The 24,234-nt window shown below is 36.8% G+C and overlaps 1 protein-coding gene across 2 annotated transcripts; it reads left to right on the forward strand.

Annotated features, from left to right (window-relative positions):
- The first annotated feature begins 470 nt into the window (after window positions 1–470).
- si:ch73-140j24.4 (dentin sialophosphoprotein) lies at window positions 471–21,998 on the forward strand. Of its 2 annotated transcripts, XM_022678123.2 has the most exons (9): window positions 471–736; window positions 4,195–4,255; window positions 9,175–9,336; window positions 12,592–12,789; window positions 14,746–15,015; window positions 15,169–15,255; window positions 16,387–16,507; window positions 16,595–16,639; window positions 17,514–21,998. In XM_022678123.2, exons 1-9 carry the CDS (start codon window positions 678–680, stop codon window positions 20,189–20,191), a joined length of 3,681 nt encoding a protein of 1,226 aa, XP_022533844.2. In that variant the 5' UTR covers window positions 471–677; the 3' UTR covers window positions 20,192–21,998. The 2 variants fall into 2 exon arrangements, with proteins under 2 accessions (XP_022533844.2, XP_049338918.1); XM_049482961.1 differs by lacking the exon at window positions 9,175–9,336.
- Window positions 21,999–24,234: the final 2,236 nt, after the last annotated feature.

Consider the following 24,234-nt stretch of genomic DNA (forward strand, 5'->3'; position numbering starts at 1 on the left):
TTGGTCTCAGTACATTCATAATATTGCCAAAGGTTCGTATCAGTGTGACACGAACCTTTGGCAAAAATAATAAACTAAATGTTGTATAAATGATAAGAGAATGACGACGGCATACTTTTTTTTCATTGTTTCTATTTATAAATGTTTATTTTTTGTTTTATGTTTATAGTCTAGATTTTGCTTTATAATAAAACATTTAAGCTTTGTCAGAAACTGCCATATTCACTATTTAAACAGGATTTCACCTATTTATTTATATTTAGACATCTATTATTATTTTATTTATATGTCATATATGTCTTATATATATATATATATATATATATATATATATATATATATATATATATATATATATATATATATATATTTTAGGCAGTGCAACATATAAGCTATTATAATAAAAAAATCGATTTTTTTTTTTTTGCTCCGCCCACCCGGACTCGAGAATGGGTGGTAAAAGATATTTTTTCTAACACCTGATCCAGGGAACACCACGTGACTCGCTGTGCCGCTCAAGGAGAGCTGAATGGATTTTTCAAGGAGAGCTGAGCGCCGCGCGGAGCGACAGGAAGCGGCCCCGCGCGCTGCTGGAACACGGGCACAGCCCACATCCACCTCCCACCCTCACGCGCGCGCAGCTAGGATGATCAGCTGCTCCACATCACACCGCTAATATGATGCGCTTTATCCTGGACTGCCTGCGCGTGGGACGGCGACGCGCGGCCTGCGAAAGGTACCGGTACCGTCTTTATTCTGACTTGTGACTGAGCGTGTGACTCAACGTGTGTGTGTGTGAACGCGTGTGTGTGTGAACGCGTGTGTGAATGCAGATCTAACGGAGCACCCCCCTCCCGGTTCCTCCCGGGCTCCATGTTCACATAGTGCACTGCAGAGAGAGAGAGAGAGAGAGAGAGGGAGAGAGAGAGAGGGAGATGGAAGGTAGACAGAGAGAAATAGAGGGAGTAGAGAAAAAGGGGAGAGAGATAAATGGAAGGAAGGCAGAGAGAGAGGGGAAGAGTGAGATGGAGGGGGAGAGAGAGATAGAGGAAATAGAAAGATGGAGAGAGGGAGAAAAAGGGAAGAGAGAGAGAGATGGTGTCGTGACCGAAATGTGATCATGTTGTTGATGGGTTAGGGAGAAGAAATCACACACACTGAAGCCGACAGGCACAGATTTACTGTCTTAAAACGAACAGGGTCTACACACACACAGGGTTCGTGTGTGTGTGTGTGTGTGTTTGGACTGATTAATGATATTCTTGAATTATGACTAGACACAGATGTACAGATGCATATATTCACAATTTCTAAAGGATATGGATGTGTAAAAAGTGTGTTCACATTCTTATTATCATTATTACTTTTAAAATAGCATGCACAACTGCATGCCATGCATTCATGTGAATATGCAAAAAAAAAGGAACAAGCTACAGGAAAATAAAATAAGAATAGGAAAATATATGCAGTTTTGACTAAATATAAGCATGCCTAGATGCACAAATCCTAAAGAATATACAGTATATGTGTGAATAGTTTAGTGGTATTTTATAATTTAAAGGTTTGGATTATTTGTATTACATATTTTCTACTTATTGTTACTTTTTACATAGCATGCACTATGCACAGGACTGCAGGACATGCACAGTTGTGAAAATGCACACCCAATTATAATCATCATTTTAATAAAAAAAAATACTATACTAATGTATTGATACATTATATACTACACTGATTTATGATATTTCTGAATTGTTTATGACTAAATATAAACATGCACCGAGGGATTTTAGTTATTATTATTAATACTATGATTGATAAAGCATGCATGTTGCAGAAAGGTGTAATAATAATATGTTTTAGACTTTAGTTGAATTTATGATTTTTCTGATTAGTTAAACAGGCTGATTTTTTTTACAGGCAACAAAAAAATAGTAATAATAATAGTAGTGAAATTATTAGTCATATTAGGGGAGGGGGTGTTTGTTTGAGTATGGTATGCAGCAGCTCTTATCCTATATCTGAAGTGTCTGTGTGATGGATGCTGTGTTGTATTGAGGAGGGCTGCTGCTTGCTGTATTTTCTGAATGGATGTTACACACAGCCTGAGCTCAGCAGTAAAGCTGGAGCCACTCGCAGCTCTCACGCAGCGGGGGAACAGCGAATTTTCACACATGCTTCTGCTGTATAAAGAACAGCTCTCTGCTACATCTGTCAAGAGATCTTCCAAAGAGCAACCAGCCAGTGCAGGAGGAGGTGCAGTCTGCCCTGAGATCAGTAGTACATGTGCAGCAATATTCTCACAGTTTTAGGTTTAATATGATGATAAGCTTAAGATTTGTAATGTTTGTTATGTCAGTGTCAGGATTCCCACAGAGCTCTAATTAAACATGCTTCATTGCACATTTAGCACATTTGGCAAAGCAGTGATGCTACAAAACGCAGTAACTGAGCTACAGAAATAGACAGGATGCAGTCAGGATGCTTAGCCTTGAACACTGAAGGCGTTTTCTATGAAAAATAATCAATGATAGACTCTTATAACCAAATGTACATGTAATACAGATTTAAATTTAAATCCATTATATTATTTATGCATCCTGTTTTCTACACTGTTTGAAATTGTTACACCCTCGAATCGATTCAGACCATAAGTCAGTGTCTCTCTCGCTCTCTCTCTCTCTCTTTTCCCCTCCCACCCACTGTCCGTTTCCTGATGTCTTGCTGTTTATCCGCAGGCCTCTGCTATCGACATAAACAACAAGAGTCTCAGCTACAGTGTAGAAATGTGATCAGTTGTTTGTAAAAGGTGTTAAGCCTCCATACAAAACTATGATGTATGAACATATTTGCACATATATCATACAGGCTTCGACATTTCATACATTTCAAATTATATGTATGCATTTTTTGTAGACTTCTTCCCTGTCGCTCACAAAGCCTTGAATTTTTTTGCAGAAAATAAAAGAAAAAATTGACAAAAATCGGACATGTTATAAATAATTTATTACATTATTTAATCATTTATTATATTATACATAATGTAATAAACTCTGCCACAATACTGAAGGACATTTAGTGCAAGCAAATAAATGTAAACTATTATATACTATTAATTACAAAGCAAATAAAATATACTGTTTTCATGAATATCACTTTTATCACAATACTGACTTTTTTTTGTTCCAAATATAATGACAGATTGACCAATTGCTAACACAGATTGTCACATCCTTGCCCTGTTTCGCTGTGTTTCCCATCTGTGCTCATGTTTTTCTGTGTATATTTGTCTTTCTCCCGCGTGTGCCTGTGAGTGTGTCCCCCACGTGACTGTGTTCCTTAGTGTTTCATTGCCCTCACCTGTGTTCATTTGTAGCTCCACCCTCTAGCCCCAGGTGGTTCTACTTCCATTCTGTATATATAGTCAGTGTATTTCCTGTTCCTGTGTCGGTCCTTGTTTCGTCCCCACATTGAGTTTTCATGTTTATTTAGTGTTTATTTTTGTTGATAAATGTTCTTGTAGTTTGCGTTTGCATCTGCCTCCTCGCCCTTTCTGCACCCACCCTGACACAGATGTGCAAATACACACATACACAACTTTGCAAGTCCCTGTGTAGAGGATTTTCAATAGAATAGGACTCTATGAAGCAAATAAACATTAGATACTATTGGCACAGGCCTATTGTTGGCATTGTTTAGAGGGGTACAAAGACCCCCATGATTGGGCTTTAAAGCAGTGGGACTCTGTTCTACTAATAGTGCCCCATCCTGTACTTTTAAGATGAGGTGGGGTAGATGGTGATCATCCAACTACCTGAGCTTACAAATGCTCTTGTCATTAAAAGTAACCAAGTCCTCACAGCAAATTCTCCAAAATCTAGTAGAAAGCCTTCTCTGGGTAGAAATAATGAATGAGGGGGTCTCTGTCCTGATACTTATGCCAATACAATTTTTGTATGGGAGCTGAATGAGTCTCTCTTGTTTTCTGCTTGTCAGCCATAAACAGCAATAATACCTACTCTTTCACACTGACTTGGTGGAAAATGAGTTCACTGTAGCTCATAAATCTTCACTTGCAGCTCTTCAGACAGCAGCATTAGGGTAAAAGATGATGCAGAAATGTAGGCCTGCAGAAAAGACTTAGTACTGCTTCAGCTTTTGATAAAGTATTGCTCTGTTCTATTTGTGTTACAGAGAAAACTCAGTGGAACTGCAAACGAAGGACAAAGATGCTGCCAATGATAATGAAATCAAGGTATGCTTTGAATAGCACTCTTAAAAATACACAGCTACTTAACCCTTTACTGTTCTGTTCAGTTTTGTTACAGCGAATTTTGAGTCACTAAATGTTTTTGAAGAAGGTGTTAAACTGAACTCAACCTGATTATAAGTATGTTAGGCTAATACATTCCAATAGGTGTCTTTCAGTAGTATGCCTTTTCAGTTCAAGTCAGGAACAAGTAACTTACTACACATTTGGATATTTTGGTGACTTTTTATAATCGTAAGCCTATTTATGCAAATTTAAATATATTGACATGTGAAGACTTTAATCTCAATCAATAGCTTTGTACAGCAATTCTACTTTGAATTGTATTGTCAGGGAAATAAAATAATTGTATTTAGTAAAATACACATTTAAAATACACACAGCCAACATAGTTTGCATCTTGCTTTTACAGTCTATGACAGTTGATCATAATGTATGACTTAATTTATTTGAGTTCATACAAATTGTAGATTTACAGTTTAGAACAGTATATTTTGTAAAATATGGCATCTTAAGTTTTTTTTTTTTATGACATATAGGGGCCTATTTTCCCAGGCAAGGATTAAGCCTAGTCTTGGACAACACAGTGTTTTAAATATGATTTTTCTATAAATAAATAAATAAAAAATGCAATGTACAACTAGACTTAGTTCTTGTCTAGGAAACTGACACATTGTTTTGTTTTGTGATTATTCCACTTAGATGCTACAATTATTTCAGAAGTACAGGGATTCAGTACAGCAATCTGACTCATGGGCTGACTGGATTTAGCCTGGGTTTAGTCAGTATGCAGGTGCATGACGAATGAGACCTGTCATGGACTGACAGGAGAGTCAGAGCAGGTTCATCACAGCTCTCACTTTTCTCATTTCCTGTACATTATGGAGCAAAAGGCAGCGCACCAGCGTAGCAGCACCAGTGACATCACAATTCTATTTTAGTGGCCAGCTGAATGTGATTGGTGCTCCACAACCAAGCCCCACCCTCTGGATTTCACAGAGCTACTCATGGCAGAGACACAGTGTCGGGTAATTTAGTTCAGCTCTACTGTACATGAGGTGAAACTGCCTATGCTGCAGAGTGTGTGTGTGTGTGTGTGTGTGTGTGGAAATGTAGCATTTGTCAGAAGATTTTTTTTTTTTATCAGTGGTCTCTCATTGCATTTACATGTTACATTCCACAACTGGAGTGATATTGTAGCCTTAAATATGCAATGAAAATACTGTAAATATCAGTCTTATAGCTTCTGGTTTAAGGATGTTTAAAGGATCCATCTCTTGTCTTTTGGTGAAGAACTATGAAAAACGTCCGAATAACCCAGCAAATTACACATTGTAGTGGGTTGATCAGTGCAGTGGGTTAATTAGTTAGAAAAAAAATGATTAAAAAAACAGGGGAAAATGGTAAATGTGTTTTTTTGTTTTTTTTTTTGCTTTATTTTTTACATCCCTTCCTTTAACTAAGCACAACCCCAAAGCACCGTAGTAGCACTTCATTGCCAAAATACTTTTACCAATTTAGGACACTATTTTGCGACTGGTAGAAAATGTAAAATTACAAAACAGATTTTTAACTTTATATTTCACAACATTCCTTAACATTTGCGATTAAAAGCTGGTAAACAGGTAACTAATTATTTTCTCTTGGAATCATTAAATCATTAAATGTTATTTAATAATAAACAATAGGATGATGTATTGTCCACAGAATAATTGCGATAAACAGTGTTATTGTCATTTTACGACCATCACATGCCCTTGATAGAATGATAATAGATAACCTTAAGAATGTATTTACACATTACTTTTTTTAGAACAGTGGACTTTTAATTGTTAAGAATATTCAGACAAGATGTTACATATCCTAGGTAAATAAAATTATTTAAAGTTGACATACTAGCCCAGTCATGAATTGGCTCATCTCATTAAGTAAACACAATCAGTATTCTTGAATGGATGGATCCCGTTTGGATTACATTGGATTACAATACAATATTTTTATTGTATTATTATATATATATTTTTTGCAATACTATCAGATTTCAAAAACTTCTAATTTTGTATTATTATGTTTACATGTAAATAATGATGTCTGACAGTGATTGATTCAATAAAAACACTAGAGGGCAGTTTTATGTCATAGATAGATAGCACTGTTCTGATTGCATAAAAAGTAAACTTTATTCAAATTTTTCAATCTTTCATCCTGACAGATTTTTTCTTCTAAAAAAATATTTTAAAAAATTAAATACATCACCTAGGTTAAGGTATCACTATACATAACACTATATTGAATTGTAAGTGAAAAGTCTAAACAAGTAAAAAGTGTGATTGGAGTCTATCCGGATACAATCAAGACAGAAAACACAAGTTTACAGAAAATGTAAACAGCTATTTAGTCTGTTTTTTCTCTTTTTAATTTTTGGTGCATTTTAGTGCTTATTACAAAACACAAAACTTCTCTTTCTCCCTTTCAAAAAAAAAAATCTGGTCTGGACGAAAGCTTTTACTTGATGAAACTGCAGCAGAACTGGAATGATAAAATGAGAGGAATAGTGCCCAATAAGCTAATTGCTTCTTTGGCTCACTACATACTTCATTGTGAATTAACTGGGTTGTGGCTTCAGACAGAGTTTGGCATCTTTTTGGACGCAGTTTTGGCTTATTGGTGAATTTCATTTGGTTAATAATTCTGCTCTTGTCTCTCATTCACTTTACAAACGCTCATAAATACATAATGTACTCTGTATTTCAGAACGTTGTTTCCATTACTGACACATGTTCAGTCGCATGCCCACAGCTTGGGACAAAAAATAGTATGATGTCCAATGACTTTTGCCATGTCACCTGGGATATGTCTGTTGGATCTTTTGCATTTAGTGAATCTCTTGTCTGTTTGCACAGACAATTCTAACCAGATGCTGATCACGATCATTACCACCCGTTGTGCTGTCCACTGTGGGTGGTAATGCCTTCTGTGATGTATTTTGGTACCTATTTGACACTGTGTATCAAACAATGTTCAATACCCACACAACTTAAAATATATAAAGGCCTCCAGCATTACGCACTGAAGCAGTGAAACTGTGTTCAGTGGAGGGATGGAGCTCCATCCAATACCTTTGGGATAAGTTGGAGGTGAGCTTGGGATTGAGGAGTAATCAAACACCTGACCTCATTAATCTTGTGACTGAATGCAGTCACCTCCTGACAGCAGCGCACAAACATATCCCAAAAGAATAGAGGCTATTACTGCAGCAAAGGGAGACTATTGATAACTACTATTGATTTTAGAAGAAGCACTGAACAATATTTTTTACATACACTGTATGTCCAGCTGTATGTGGACTCCACTTTAATGAAGGAAAGTAATAAACTACTTAGATCCCTTCAGTCCCCATGATAGAAGCTGGATGTTTAAGAAACCTGCTTTATAGGGAAACTTGGTACACTTTGTTCCAAAGATGAAATTAATCTAATGGGTAGTCTGCTTTCCAGCCAGCATAAGTGCCATTGACATCTGGGTACAGGAGTATGTGCTTGTAATACTGAGCCTGATTTCATTTTTTCACCAATAATAACATCTGTAATGAGTGTCATGTTCGTTCAATTATTTATTTGTCTGTAAAGTAGCATATAGTAGTTTAATGATATACGGCATACATCCATTTTAATGGTAATTGTGGTTAAAATGCTGGTTTTCTTCACAAAAACATACATTGTATGGTAAGCTATCTGGGTAACCAATACTTGACCAGTGTAGCACTGTAATGGTCTAAAAGTGTGAATCAGCACTACCTGTGTAACTGTGATACTAGTTGATGATGGGTTTGAGCATACTTTTTGCTAGATGCGATAAAGCACTGATTATGCCCTTCGGTTCTTGATCAGGTTAGGTCCTTAGCTTATTCAAAAAAAAAAAAAACACTGGGAGCTACATTTTCTTAATGTTTGGCCATGTCCATTTCCAAGTAAAGCTGTGGTCACAATTAGATTTTGTAGGTAAATCAAACAAAATTACATTTGATAAAAGGCACTGGCCTTTTTATGAATGTGTTAAATTTTGTTTAACTATGGTTAGCTTTGACATCAAAAATACATTGCTTCCCATCTAGCCTCTGTCGACACCCATTTCTTAAGTCAACACAACTCTTTTTTATATATATATTTTTATATACAAATATATATAGTGGTCAGAAATTTAGACTGCTTTCTACCTTGCCCACTCCTCATTAAGTCCCAAATGTGAATGGTTTTAAACATGCTTGGAGAACCGAAGGACCCACTAATTTTGGTTTATAGACTCATTAAGGATAGGTTGCATTGAAATTTTCTGAAAACAAGGGTAGATGAGAACATTTTTAGCTCCCATATTTTGACTATCTTTTTGTTAATATATTTCCCCAGCTTGAAAAATGCATGTTTAAAGTGTGTCTTTTAGTGGTGGATCAAAGTGCACATTGCACTTTACAACTGTAGGGGAGAACATATTCATCAATTGCTTGTTAGGTACATAAGCCTCGTAACTTAAAGAAAATAGTTATTTGACTTGGTTCAGAAACTATAGTTGGGGTCAGGAGAAAACAGGGTAATTGTTTTTCCCAACATTTTAAATGTGGAAGTCAATGTAATTTAATGGTAGTTGCTTTGTACCTGATAAATAAATGTTCCCTAAACAAACCAGTCTTAAATCACTGCATGATAAAAGTCCTGAAAATAACCCTCGGCTTCAAACCTTTTATTAGATAAAAGTCTATTTCAGTGAGTTGGTACAGAGAGGAGTTTGGCAGATATCATAATAACAGTACTCACATCTCTCTGACTGAGTGAAACAGTGGGAATCTGTCAGGTTTTGTCCTTACCCGTCCTGCTAGTCTGTGATCATGCTCCTGCTTTGGCTCTCAGGTACTGGAGGATGTGGTGGCTATGGAAGCAGGAACACTGCAGAAGGAGAGGGTGCTGTCCCAGGATGCCCAGCAGGCCCTGGAGAGACTTACGAAACGGAGAACCCAGCTGAAGGAGGAAATAGAGGGCATTCAGGAGCAGCGCAAACAGGAGGGCCAGCTGGTATACCACCCACACAAACACACACATGCAATGAGATGCCATTTTTTTACCAGCATGTATTGGCTGGTGATGCACAACTTATCAGCCCCACTACCCTATCCATGACTGAAGAGAAACCACCATCAGACCACATATTATAGGTGTGGATTATTCTCAACAAGGCAGTTACACAGATTAATTAGTGTGTCATGGCTCTGGCATGTTTCCATTTTAGACCACAAAATATGCTTTTCATACTTCATTTGAAGACCACAGATTTCAGGAAAAAAAAAAGGTTTCTTTAGATCATTTCCAGGATCCAAAACAGTGATCTGAAAGCATACACAAACAAATAAGCTGTAGTCCCTGACTGTATCTCTTTACAAGGTACCAACAAGGTGGGTGCAGTGCCCAGTAAGTGTATACAGTGTTTAAATACCCCATGCTGCTCCACCCCAGTGTTCACGCTCTCTCTTAATACACACCAATGCAGTCTGATCTGATTTGCTGAGTGCATTACACTCTGCTGTCTAAGCTGACTGGCTCCTGCAGGGAGGACCAGGGGATTGTGGGTCCTCCTTTCTAAGTGCTCTAATGGGTTAATTAGCTAATACCTCTGCTGCTAGACTCAAGAGGCAAACGTCACGCCTTTAAGTGTCAGTTAAGGTTAAGGGTATTAGTAAACACATGGGAAGACTGTACTCAAGAATGTCAGGCTTATACTTTTTAAAATTCCAGCTTAATACACTTTCTAATGTAATTCAAAAGACATATATGCATTGTGTAGGCCAGCTGAGTCTTTTTTCGTAATGGTTTTGTTGTACCTCCAAGTGTTAAAGGAATAATGTGTAATAATTGACAGCAAGCATGGCTACTGCAAAAATGGCTACTGCAGTCCAATTTCAAAACTCTGATGAGTGTTGTATGCCCTGAGACCAATTCAAATAATCACATTTGTAGTTAAATGTAGTAAATATAGCATTGAAACTTTGGATTTATGTCTTATATGTTTGTCAAACTGGTTGCTGCAGAGGTAATAAACATTTATAGCATGTTTGTGCCTTTATTGTGACTGATAGCAGTTCATGTTAGCATACGAATCGTGACCGTGTTAGCCAGCACTGTGTACCTGTCTCAAATAACTAATGCCTTGTAGGGGTGAGCAATATTATATCGTATACAATATATCGTGACACAGAAATATCATAATATTAAAAATCCATATCGTGATAATAGGGCTGTTCTGTCTTAAAAGTAGTATATTATTTACTGTGAAGCTTTAGGTGTATTTATTGTATAATTGTTTAGTTTGCAGTTTATATGCATGCACTAAATATTCTGCAATATTATTTGCTGCATTATATTATTTTATACTATATTATTTATTTTGCCACATTATGATTATACTGTTATACTATTATACTATATTCCTGAAATGAATGAATTATTTTAGTTTCCCTATATTGCCAAGTATACCGTTATTTCAAAAATACCCTGAAATATCGTGATATTATTTTAGAGCCATATCGCCCACCCCTAATGCCTTGATAACCTTGCTCTACATAAAACACAGGATATGAGTGAGAAACTCAAATGTTGAAATTATCTAAAATGCCCATCCCTACAAGTGGTTGTGATGAACTATCCTGTTGAGTTTAGCTAACCTTAGTTTGAGCTCAGTACTTTCTTTTTCAGAAAAAAATTATTCAGCTCTGTATCTGTCTTGTAGTATTTCTGGGCTCAAAGCTGTCTCTGTTAATCAAACATGTTGCTAATATTTACTCACATTTTACTTTGTCTCTGGTCATGGAGACTTTTAGTAGAAAGCTGAGGCTGAAGCACACTGTTTTTGCCTGCTGTTGTGTTCCATACCTGGCAACCTGGGAACGAGGACAGTGGAATGGGCAGTGGGGCAAATCACAGGTTAAAAAACAAACAGATTTCTATTTTGTTATGAACAGTTTAAACAAGAACATACTGGCTGATGCTCTGCTGTCAAGACCTGACGGTGCTTAAGCTTGGCATTTTCCTTAATGATTAATAACACATCCTGATCCTGAGTTATTACAGAAAATATACAACACATTCTTCCTTTAATGAAGTTGGATAAAATTTTCTAGACTTTGGCTCAGTAGATTTGAAACGCAACAATGACTGATTTTGTTAGATGGGGCTTTGCTGTTTCAGCCCAGAGGTGTGAGTGTGGTACAATCCTTTCAGAAACCAAAGCCAGATGGAATGCAACACCATCAGTTGTCACGATTAATGGCATTTTAACATTAATTTAATAGAAAAATAATTTAAATGTACATATATAATGAAATGAAATGTCATAACGTGTATTTGTGCAAAACATTTTAAAGAGATGTATTTGTTTAAAGGCCAAAGTTTATATTTTTGTTGCCGCAGGTTAACATCATGCAGTTAGACTAATTTTGTTAGGGCAGTCATGCTAAAGAAGAAGTTCTTGTTTCTGGTGTTGCGGACCCCCTTGCCTTTAGATGCCTCTAGCCCAGTCACAATAATTTTGAAATCAGCTTATTCTACAACATAAGGACACAAGTTCAATAGGTTCTGCTGATCTCATTATATTTTTTCTAACAATGAGAGCTAATTACTGTGAATTCACTGAGGACAGGGACCTTGAGTGACAGTGAGGAAGAGTGGACCCCGAAGTCTGGTGATGAAAAGATTAGGGGGTCAGTTAAGGGTCCATCACATAACTTTGGGAAGTACAGTAGGGCTGCTGGAGGTGCTGCACCCCCTGTTGGCAAATACCTGCAATTTTAAAAAATGTTGAAGGAAATAAAAAGAACATATGAAATATGTTAATAACATAAAACAAATAAATTACTAAAAGAAAATATTGCATATAAAAATACATTAAAAAAACTGTGTGGCTGGTTCTACCCAACTTCAATTAATGAGTTAAAGTATTTTTATCTGCCCCATTCTCTGACATTTTAGGACTTTTTCACATGGCTGACACATTTGCTGCAAAGAGGGATTTGCTCCACGCTAGTTACAATTTAATCACATCATAAGAAATGTTCAATATAAGTTTTTCTGTTTTTTCACTTATTCTCTTTAACACTAGAATATTTTTTGCAATTCTTGCCTAAATAATATGGATTGCTGAGTATTGGGTGCATCTCTAATCAAAAATGTTTGTTAAAAATGTGTTTCTGTCATACAGGCCCATTAACCATACTAGATAGGCTTCTTCAGCCTGATCTTAAGTTCTTTTCACTAAATCTGCTTTTTTCTGCTATGCAGCTTCTGTCACTGCAGGAGGAGCAGGAGGAGCTGGAGCAGATGGTGCAGGAGTACGAGGTGGAGCTGGAGAGAGCTAACGATGAGCTACAGCACCTCCATGAGGAGGTCAGGAAGACCAGAGCAAGGGTGGAAGATGCACATGGTCGAATGGGTCCACTCAAACACTCCATCGGGGAAACATACACAGAAATCACTGAGGTTAGTGCTTTGATTTTTATTTTATGACTAATGTAAAGAGCGGTTAACCTCTGTTTAATTATCATTACTTTTAAAGGGGTTTCTCTATTCACTCATCTATTAGGTAAATTAGGTAATTGCTACTTCTAATTAAATGCCACAACTGTAAAGTCTATGGTGTCACTTGCCTACAAAGCATTATGAGAAACCAAATGCAAAATATACAAATAAATAGAGCATGTTTTATTTAAAAACAAAACAAAAAAAAAAACAGTAAAACCAAGTCTGTGAATAGTATGCAGCTCCCCAGATGACTGAATGTATTCTTCTGCTCTCCATTTACTTCAGAGGCCTTAACATTTTTCACATCAATAATAAGTTGTTACAACATGCTCTTAAGTGGCACTTTTTCTGTAAGAGTACATTAAGCTGAAAGCCACAGCGATACTATTAAGCCAAATCAGCATTATCCTGTGAGTACAGTGACTAGCTATTTAATGCTCTTAATGAAAATGAACATCTCTGGCTAAAACCAGCCATAAAACTGTGGCCTAAATTAGTCTGGCTGTGGAATCCAGACATCTCCCAGGTTCCAATTACAAGATCGATGCTTTCATGGCCTTTAATATTTTTACAAGAGAATTAGCATACTAGGCTGATTCCCATGATAAAAAATATATTTTTGAAAGAAAATGATGGATAGATTAATGGATTAGTAACTGGATTTGTGGATGGACTGCTAGAAGAATGAATGGATCAGCAGTTGGACTTATGGATAGATAGATGGATATACAAATAATCAGCTGGATTGATGGATGGATGGATGCCTCAGTTGCTGGATCAGTAGGGAAAAGATGGATGGATCAGATGATTAGCTGGACAAATTCAATATGTATGAATGGAGTGATACTTTGCTTGATTGTCAGAAGGATGCATGGATTAATAAGTAACTTGACTCATGAGTGGATGAGAAACTAGATGGATCAGAAGCATGAACGGTAGATGTATGGATAGAACAATAGATTAATCAGTACCTAAATAATGGAAGGATTTGTTGGTAAATGGATGATTTTCTGGCCAAAACAAAACAAAATTAAACATTTGGCTCAAGGTTTTTCACAGATTTCATTACATTTGCCACTTGATAAATTACATAGTGCATTTTAAGCAATTACAAAACTATAAATTAAAAAACATTTATTAAACATAACACAATATCCAGCAGGCAAGCCAATAAAGCAGAATACATTTACCTATCAGTGCTAATTCAGTAACACATTTGACAAGCTAGCTATCTATATCAGCTGTGCAGTTCTAATCACACATTTAGTTGTAGTGCAATTTAAGTCATACAATTACCTCAGTAGTGTTATTCTAGTGCAACTCAAGTCACCTGTGAGTGAAATTTACCCAGCCAGTCTTTTGGTAAACAAAAAAATGCCATGGCTATATTTTCACAGCTACTGTTCTATCCCAGTATAGCTCATATCTTTTAGCTGGAAAACAGACAGTTTGTGAAGAGGTCATATAACTAATAACAAGTGTATTAAATGATACTGAACACTTTATTTAAATTTATTTATGTGAGCTGAGCATAAAATTAACTTAAATCTGGCATTTGTTGCCTCCACATTCCCTGCATTGTATGGCAGAGCTCTGATACGCAAAACCACTTAAAGAGGAGGGGCTGGAGTGTGGGCTTGCCACCACATGTCCATTCATGTATTAAAGTTAAATAAACAAAAGTGTTTTTACATATATTTTCAGTTGCCAAATACTTGGCGCATGCCTAATTATTAGCTGGACTGATGGATAGATGGACGAATGGATGCATGGTGCATTTATATGCTTAGTACTTTTATAATGTCCCTTATAGTACAGGCATTGTACTGTATGCTGTATGCCTATTTGTATTAAAATATCTTTTGTGTTTGTTTTTGTCAACTGTAAAATATCTGTTTTCTGGTTTCCCCTCAGACTAAAGAGAGATTAGGTGAACTGATTGCTGAGATGATTGCCATTGAAGCTTGTGTTCCTGAGATTACCTGCCATCAGATGGCTGAGCACTTGAGCATAGACCTTGATAACAGTTCAAGAGAAGAAGAAGATGATGATGATGAAGAGTGCTATGGGCATGCACATGAGGATGAAAACACAATCAAGAAAATCACTGTGGAGAAATATCATTCTGAGCAGGAACAAAACATAGAGGGATCTGAAACACTGCAGCGTTCTGCAGAAAACTTGGTATGTGTGACAAGGATAACAAAATAGTCTTTTATTAAAAAGAAGAAACTTTCTGAATAAGAAAAAAAAATTGTATTTAATTTTTGTGTATATTCATGTTTTGTGTTTTTTAATTCTGAGCTTTTTTTCTGATTATATATATATATCCCACAGAAGAGCAGTGGTTCTTCTTCGTTTACTGAGATTACATTAACTGAAGTTAAAGAAGAGGACGTGTCCCCCAGATCTAACACACCACAGGTAAAGGACAAGTGTTGTAGGAGTTTACCATTTATTAAAGGTGTGTACGGTATGAATGAAAAAATGCAATATGAGATAATCCTGTTATATTATCAGTTTATTTATGTGGAACACAAATAATTATATTAAGAAATCTGTTTAAGCTAAGTTTAAGGTTTTTCCTAGACTAAGACCTAGTTTGGTGTCTGTGTTTACTGTAAATCTCTACCTAATCTGAAGCCTAGTTACATTATGTAAGCACAGAGCACGTCATTAAGACCTCCCACTATTGCTGTTTGCTGTTACTCATAATGTTAACTCAGTTTTTTTAAAGTGTTGTATTGTGTTTGTATTTATTTTACATATTTGACAGTCTCAAACAAAATATACAACCTGGTCTATTCAAGGTAGTCAAACTAGTTAAGCTCTTGAGAGCTTGTGTCCTCATATGGGGATATTATTTTTTTCCTTTGTTGCAACATGGTACTTTTTTTTTTTTACCCTTTGGCCTCACATGGAGACACCACCCATACTATTTAGTGGTCACATGACAACATTACAACATTTGATTGAAAAAAGATGGCAGGAATCCCTGTCAAAATTTCTACAGCCAGTCCAGACAGAAACATGGGCCAAGTTAAAATTCTTATTGAATTTTATGTTTGGAACTAGTTTATTTACAGTACGGTAACAGTTTTAGCTTCGTATGGCATGCATTTTGCATTTTATTTGAGTTTGATGATTTAGCTGTGATACAAGCGTGACCAACCTGACCAAGCTAAACAATCAGCATTACCAACATCACCAAGCTGGTGAAACAGCTCAACATGATGCAGCATACACTATTCTGATCAAGAACTGATTATTTAGCTATCTTACCAGCTTACCTGCTTTCTTGTCAGAAGTTTTTTTACACACCTTGACCCACAAAGAACAGTTTAGACCATATGAAATCATCTACCATTAAAGGCTGCACCTGAGTCAGAATGTTCAGTAGGGATATCAAGATCAAACATGATTCATATGTCACATTTATTTCAAGAAGAAGAGTGAATGGCGTATTGTGAACGGATCCCCATTGCTAGTGCCATTGCAGATTGTTTATATTTAGTATAAATTGCACAATTATCTGTTGGTTTTCTCTCTTTAAAGCACATGGACTCTCCTGATTTGGAAGAAGATTTTGAGATAGTCCAGTCTGTCGACACAAAGCCAATAAACCAGACCTCAAGCAGGGAGTTTGACTTCTTCCACCCAGACCCTTTTGTTGATCGTATGTGGACAATTACATAAGGTCAGATAATTCTATTGAAATACAAGTTAAATACATATTATTTTAAAACTTTTTTATTCTTTCCAGATGATGTGTTTGGAGATGACAGATTCCCAAAAGTAGACATGACAGGTAAGTACAATCTTCTAAAACTGTTAAAATACAGTTTTTAAATTCACACAGATTAGCCATAACATTTGCACCACTGACAGGTGAAGTGAAAAAATATTGATTATCTTTATCTACACTGACTTCTGCCTAGGCATGCTGTGTACTTATTACACCGCAAGTGAACAGTCATTTCTAGAAGTTGGATGTCTTGTGTAAGGATCTGGGGCACCTAGACACTAGGGGTGGGCGATATGGCTCTAAATACTTGGCGATATAGCAAAACTAAAATAATTCATTCATTTCAGAAATATAGTATAATAGTATAACAGTATAATCATAATGTGGCAAAATAAATAATATAGCATAAAATAATATAATGCAGCAAATAATATTGCAGAATATTTAGTGCATGCATATCAACTGCAAACTAAACAATTATACAATAAATACACCTAAAGCTTCAAAGTAAATAATAGACTACTTTTAAGACAGAACAGCCCTATTATCACAATATGGATTTTTAATATTATGATATTTCTGTGTCAGGATATATTGTATATATATGCCCACTCCTACTAGACACAGCTCAAATTGTGATGGATAGATGACTGGGTCAAAACATCTCCAAAACATCAGGCGTGTCCTGTGCGGTGTTCATGGTATGCTGTGGTCAGTTCTTAACCAGAGTGCTAAAAGAACTGGCAACCATTAAAAAGATGTCACTTAAATCTGCACTTAACGTCTTGGTGTTAAATACTAGGCAGGTGGTGCTAATATTATGGCAGATTTGTGTATGTATTTCATGATATACAGTAATATCTATGTAGGTCAGTCAGTAAGACCTGCTCATTTCTTCAAAAAATTAACAAACCAACGCCATGTTGTTTTCTATCAGAGTTCCTGTCTGGTGATCCATTCAAAGGCACAGATCCTTTTGCTTCCGATATCCTTTTCAACGATGTAGCAGATGCCCAGTTCTCTCAGGATTACCCTCACAATGAAGAAAGCAACACCAATAAAGATGAACATGCTGATGCAGCTAATGCTGTTATACATAGTTCTGCCAATGCTGACTGTCAGTCCATTGACTCTGGAATGTTTGAACAAAATATTCCTGAGCCCAGTGACTCTGAAAGGTACACTCCGTACAGCGACGTCTGTCCAGATGTTGGATCCAACAACACAGTAAGCCAAGAGCTTGACAGCATGGAACTAAATAACACCTCAGGAACCGAATTCGATCTTCCTGCAAGTTCCCTGCATGACGATGAAGGGCGATTTGACCCGATCCATTGTGAACTTCACGACAGCCATGAATCTGATTCCAGTGAATCTTCCACAGTTGATAGTTCCTTTGATGGAGATTTTGGTACATTCACTGGACTGGAGCAAACAGAACCTGAGCCAGAACCGGATGTGGGACCCAGTTATGTTAGAAGTAATCGAGCTTTGTATGGTCTTCAGCGTATTGACACAAGTGCATACACTAGTTTTCCTCTTAGTCCTGATGACTTTGCTCCAGAACAAGATGTTCCTGTCGCCAGTGATAAAGACAAACCTGTTGAAGGTGCTGATCAATTTTCCTTCCATTCTGATCACGATGATGCAGTCAGTGAAGTGAAGCCTGAGGTTGAAGAAGCTCTTTCTCCTGAGGGAAATCCTGCTAGCCCAAGTCCTCTTGACCAAGAGTTTGACAAGCCCTGTGATGACTACATTCAGGAAATTCCTGCAGTCCATAGTCCAGAGCCTGCTGAAGTAGATGTTTATGACCACAAATTTGGAGATATATATTTCTTTACAGTGCGGTTAGACCCTGGTAGTCCAGATGCTAGCCCTGGTTCTGCCGAAGCCAATGAGCAAAAGAAATCTGAATGTGACCAAACAAGTCCTGAATCTAATGAAGCGGACGAATTTGACTCTGCTGCTCCAGAAGAAGAGGATACTAATCACTATAATCCTGAAGCATATTTGGAGGAAAGTTTTGACAAAGAAGATTCTTCGATCAGAACAGAAGAAACCCTGAGTCCTGAACCAAATGATCCAGAACAGTCTGAACCTGAGGTAAGCCCCACAGGATACAGCCCAAATTTTGAGCAGGAAGATGAGGATAATGGTCTTGATGAGTTTGGACATAGTATATTTAATGTAGAGAGCAGCAGTGTACTGAAAAACACTGAAAATGAAATACCTGAATCTTTTCACCCCGAAAATGTTGACTCTGAAAATGAAATACCTGTAAAAGTTGACCCTGCCTATACTGAAGACTATTCAGTCCACTTTACCACTGAACCTGTTGATCAGTTTCTCATCAGCCCTGTCTCTGGAGACACAGAAAAGGCAGCTTCTAACAGTTCCAAGCTTTGTTCTCATAACCCATTCAGCCTTGACTCCGAAAGCATAGATCACTGTGATGACGCTGAAAGCAATCTTCAACCTTTTAACACCAAAAACTGCACTGGAAAAGAGTCTTATGGCTGTGTCAATGAGCTTAAATCTTTTGACCCATTCGATCATGTACTTATCGAAAACACAATATCAGTCAAATCGGCCAATTCTACATGTACTGACAGTGGAAGACTAGATTCCGGCTATCATGAAAATAATGGGCTGGATCCTTTCAGTCCTGCACCTTCACATCCTTCTACAGACATGGGTCCATGCTTTGTGAGTTCCAACACAGAGATGCTCAGTCCTGGTCTTTTGGACCTGGAGGCTCCTGATCCCTTCAGCCCTGAGTCCATTGGGTCCAGTAGTACAATGAGATTTCACTCTGAACTCTTCAACCCTTCCACCGACGATGGAATGATTGGAGATCCATGTCAGGTATATACAGCCTCGTCCGACATCCTTGGGGATTCCTTTAGTGGGTCAGAACTTGACAGTTTAGACCCTTTCAGTCCGGTGCCACACTTGACAGGGGGAAGTTACAGTCATTGCAATGTAGACATTCTTGTCCCTGGCTTGATTCAGAACAATTCAAAATTTGATGGAGAAACTAGATCCAGCAGCTGTGATTCAGGGGTTGGTTCTGCTCAAAATAGAGAAGGTTCCCAGCCACCAATCCACTCTGAGGTCAATAACTTTGTTTATTTGCCCAATTGCCCAACAAAGGACTCTTTTTTTGAGTCGGATAACAGTAACATGGTTACAGATGATCATGCTTTCCAATCAAAAGTGGAGAACGTATCAGAACAGGAACAGAACACAAATTCTTCAGCAAATGACACATCGATGGCAGAACTCACCGAAATAGATTTTTTCTGCAATGAGCTCAGCAAAATGGTGGCCTCACGTTCCTCTGATACTGTTCAGCAAAGTGTTGCTGAAATGCTGTTCGGCTCTAACCCTGACACCGCAAGCTTCTACCCATGGGATTTCGAGAACAGCGACACAGTTGCCAACAATTACTCAAGTCCAGAAGCCGATTTAGTGGACAACAGCTACAACTACAGCAAGGATCTGCCGAAGTTGGAGTCAGGAGCCAGATCACGTAGGTCCAGTGACCTTCTAGGTGAACTTCAGAGCGCTGCTGGACTTGCACATGATGAAACTGAAAAGCCCTGCTTGCTTTGAATGGAAATCAGTTTCAGTTAGAAGAAGCTCCATTTATACAGGATAACAGGGACCTCTGCATGATGAAATAATTCAAAATAAAATGTTTAAAAAAATTCAGGATATGATATAGGCTGGACATTAGATGGAACATACATATCATGGGCAGGAGACACAGACAGGAGTGTTCGATATATTTGCAGGGTTAATATAACCAACATGTCTGGAACTGTTGTGAAGTTGTTTATTGGCGAAAAATGGCCTGCAAATCAAAACCTAGTTAAGTAAATTAGCACTACTACTTGACATATTCATTTGTACTGTACCTCAATCTATGGTGTACACGATGGCACTGTACACTTCAGTTGGCTTGTTGCTTACTTTGAGAGAGAGAGATATATATTAATTCTAACACTTGAAAACAGTGATTAAAGTCTGGGAATAAGGCAGGCACTGGTATTTTCAGTTGTAGAGAGAATGTAGCAAGCCTAAGAAGGAAGAGTTTGGTACGTTTAACAAAAGCCATGTAGCCAGTAATGTTGTGTAAATGTGTTTATTTTTAGAGAATACCATTAACTGGTCTAACAAGCACGCTATATTTTCATCTTCTTAACTAGCTTCTTGGATTATTTCAGGGGCGTAACCTGCAGTATGCCTTTATTCATAATGGTACACACTTGACAGTAGGCCATACAAATGTAAGTACTTGTTTCAGGCAAACAGAACAAAAAAACCCTTACGGTTCCCTGAATTCATTGTGAGAAGATAAAATTGTCTGAATAGTAGAGATGGCACAATATATCCTTTTTATTCTAATATTAACGCCATACTTGTCTTTCTACTTTAAAAACTACTAAAATGTCTTTTTAGATTAGAATCTCCACTGACAAGCCAAAAGACATGGAGTAGGAACTGTGTCCTGTTGTATTGAGTCCCATGACTTTTGCCATGACCCATAAAAGCTAAAAACACTGACTGCATTGACCTGTGGGATATCTGTGTGGGATCTCCTGAATTGAATGCGGACGTGATTGATTTTCAGAGTCGCTTATCTGTTTGCACATACGATTCTGGGCAGATGCTGCCGGTCACGATCATAACCACCCACTGCTCTATCCACTGTAGGTGGTGATGCATTCTATGATATATGTATTTCCGTATCAGATTCTGACACTGTGATTGGAGGAAAAATAAGTGTAAAAGTAGTGAAACTATTGTGTTCAAACTACGTAAACGCTCTTCTACCCCACAGGAAGAAATACACAGCTAACACAGTTAGTTCAGTGTGCTGTCTCAGGGTAGATTGGATTCATTCCTTTTATCCTTATTTTATTCCAATACCCAGTATGGCATTTGCCTGCCTTTTTATTGTTTTATGTAGGAGGTTGGTCTGTTAAACATGTCATAACATTTGTATGGCCTACTTATTATCTTCACCATGCTAAGTAGCCTTTTATACAAAGTTATATTATTACTATTTATTTATTTATTTTTAATGTATTATTTATTTTTTCAACAGTGTCTTGTAAAGATTGTGTAAGAGTTCTGCCTTTTCAGTAATTTGAATTTAATGTTAAGTAATTGCAATATTTGACATGTAGGTAATTGCTTATGTTTTATAAGCAATTCATAAAACATATGAAATAATATATGTAAGTGTTCCTGCGTAAGATCCAGAAAACATTATGATTTAAAGCAATTATTGGTATCCATTTGTGCTTCTGTCTGTACTAGTTGTCTGTCATTCCTTGTGGTTAAAGTGTGATTAAACCATTTGCATCAAAGAGATTGATTTGTAAGATATAAATAAAGGAGTAAAAATTGTAAATGGTCAGTTATTTTATTCCTTTATTTTGTCTTTTAAAACCTTAAGTAATGTAGTGAGCTTTACTTGGTATGAACCATGCAAAAACATCCTTCCATTACATTTGCCCATATTTGTCAAACTTTTTACAATATGAATTCTGAATTCGATGAACAACGCAGCAACTAGTACCATTAACAGCGTCTTGATTCCACTTCACAGACATTTGGTTTTAGGACTATGGAGCTTAAAAGCTAATATAAGTGTTTGAAGTCTACTTAACTCAGGATATTTAATGGAATAATTAAATTAATTAAATAATGTTTGTATTTCAAACTGGAGGTTGTGCATTTTAGTTTAAGATAATTATTTAAGAATAAGATCCATACATTTCAAATGCATACATTCTGATTTGCTTACCAGATGTTTTGCCTCTAACCTACATTCATATTTTGGAGTTTTGAAACAAAATTAAATTTATGGATCTGAATTTTTTAAGTCTGAAAATATCTAGATCTAGATCTAGATTAAAGTCTTAAAGTATTAATAAGTAAAGTTATTTATTTTTTAAATACAATTTTCAGTTCAGAAGACAAACCAGCATAACTAAAATTCCTGATTTATGAATTATTCCATTAAATATTAAAGGTTTGTAAAGGTATGGTAAATAGGTTTTAAATATACAATATTTCTAAATAAAGTTTTATATATTTTTGTCAGCTTTTTAAGCTCCAAAGAATCAAACGACACAGAAGACACCCTCAGAGCCAGAGGAAGAAACCTTGGGAGAAGCCAAGACCCCTGTAAGGAGGGACCTGGCCTCTTCTGGTCACTATACAGCCATGTTGGTCTAACAGGTTCAGGAGTGCTGATATAAGGGTATTAGTGGTGGTAAGAATAAATATGGAAGTAATGGTTAAGTGTGATAACAGCAATAATAACAGGAAAACAAATTCTGTGTCCAGCTTGTGTCTATGTAGAATTACATGGGAATGTGCTTGAATTTATGCTTCTCCTGGGAATGGGTGTGGCTGAAGCATCTGATGAACTCAGTAATAAGAATCAGAACAAATGAATGTATTACATGGTGGAAATACATGTGGAATTGGTCAAGTCAAGTGTTCAGTCTAATTTAGAGAGGTCCATAACCGAGCACTAACCGAATAACATGCCTCTGTGGGGTTAAGTAACAGTAGCCCCTAGGAACCAGAACAATTTTCCCACAGGTTTCTTGTTGGCCCATATTTTAATGCCCATGAGACCAGGAGAGGTTAAACAGGGCCCCCATCTGGGTGGGACAATGCACTGCATGGGACTTAGATGGGACTCATGTACGACTAAGGTGTTGCTTTAATGATGGGACCTAATTGGGAAGCCCAGCATGTCCACCTGAAACCCACCCAGGCCACGTTCTATCCTCTTGAGTTTTGTCCACCTCCAGGTATTTAAAGGCCTTTAGGAATAAATAAATATAAGAACCACTTGTGTTAGATATCAAAGTCCATTAATGGATATCATTGCTCTAAGCTGTCAATAGATATTGTGCAAAAAAAAATGAAAGCAAGAAGCTGCATTGCAGAGCTTATTGTTCCGCTCGTAGCTTGAGGTCCTCATTAGGAGTCATCATTTCTGTTCATTGCTAATACACTCAGGCTGAACACAAACATTGTGTCTAATTGGTTTTACACATGCTGTGTTCTCATAAACATTTCAAGACATGTGAATGTATTATCCCAGTAGGAATTAAAATGTCAGAATGACAGCCTTTTGTTATTCACACACTGTTAAATAATACCATTCAATTTTAATATCAGTCTTTTCATAGCTATAGAGACAGAAAAAATAATACAAAAGTAAAATAAAGATTCTGAAGAATAACTCATTTTTTATGTAAAATATAAAAAAATAATATTGGTATTCTTAAATATGTTATTACCTTATAACAGCCTTACATTTAACTTATGCGCTAAAAATTCAGAGGGTAAGCCTCTGAAGTGTCCCTTTAAATTAGTTGAATGACTAACACCTCATTTAACAGGATTAAAATGAAATATTTTTCTTAAAGTTTCTTGACAACAAGAAAAAAGGCTTTCCTGTCATGCCATGAGAACATTTTGCATCTAACTTTACTGAAAAATGGACAATGTATTAGTAGTATTAGCTGTAATGCAGAAACAAATGGCTACATAAACAAAGATTTTAATCTATCTATCTATCTATCTATCTATCTATCTATCTATCTATCTGTCTATCTGTCTGT

This window comes from Astyanax mexicanus, chromosome 8 (assembly GCF_023375975.1).
Source record: "Astyanax mexicanus isolate ESR-SI-001 chromosome 8, AstMex3_surface, whole genome shotgun sequence".
Lineage (NCBI taxonomy): Eukaryota > Metazoa > Chordata > Actinopteri > Characiformes > Acestrorhamphidae > Astyanax > Astyanax mexicanus.

Coding starts and splice junctions, on each gene's coding strand:
- si:ch73-140j24.4 (XM_022678123.2), top strand. CDS start 678: ATGATGCGCTTTATCCTGGACTGCCTGCGCGTGGGACGGCGACGCGCG. Junction 737..4,194: donor CGACGCGCGGCCTGCGAAAG/GTACCGGTACCG, acceptor TTTGTGTTACAG/AGAAAACTCAGTGGAACTGC. Junction 12,790..14,745: donor CATACACAGAAATCACTGAG/GTTAGTGCTTTG, acceptor GTTTCCCCTCAG/ACTAAAGAGAGATTAGGTGA.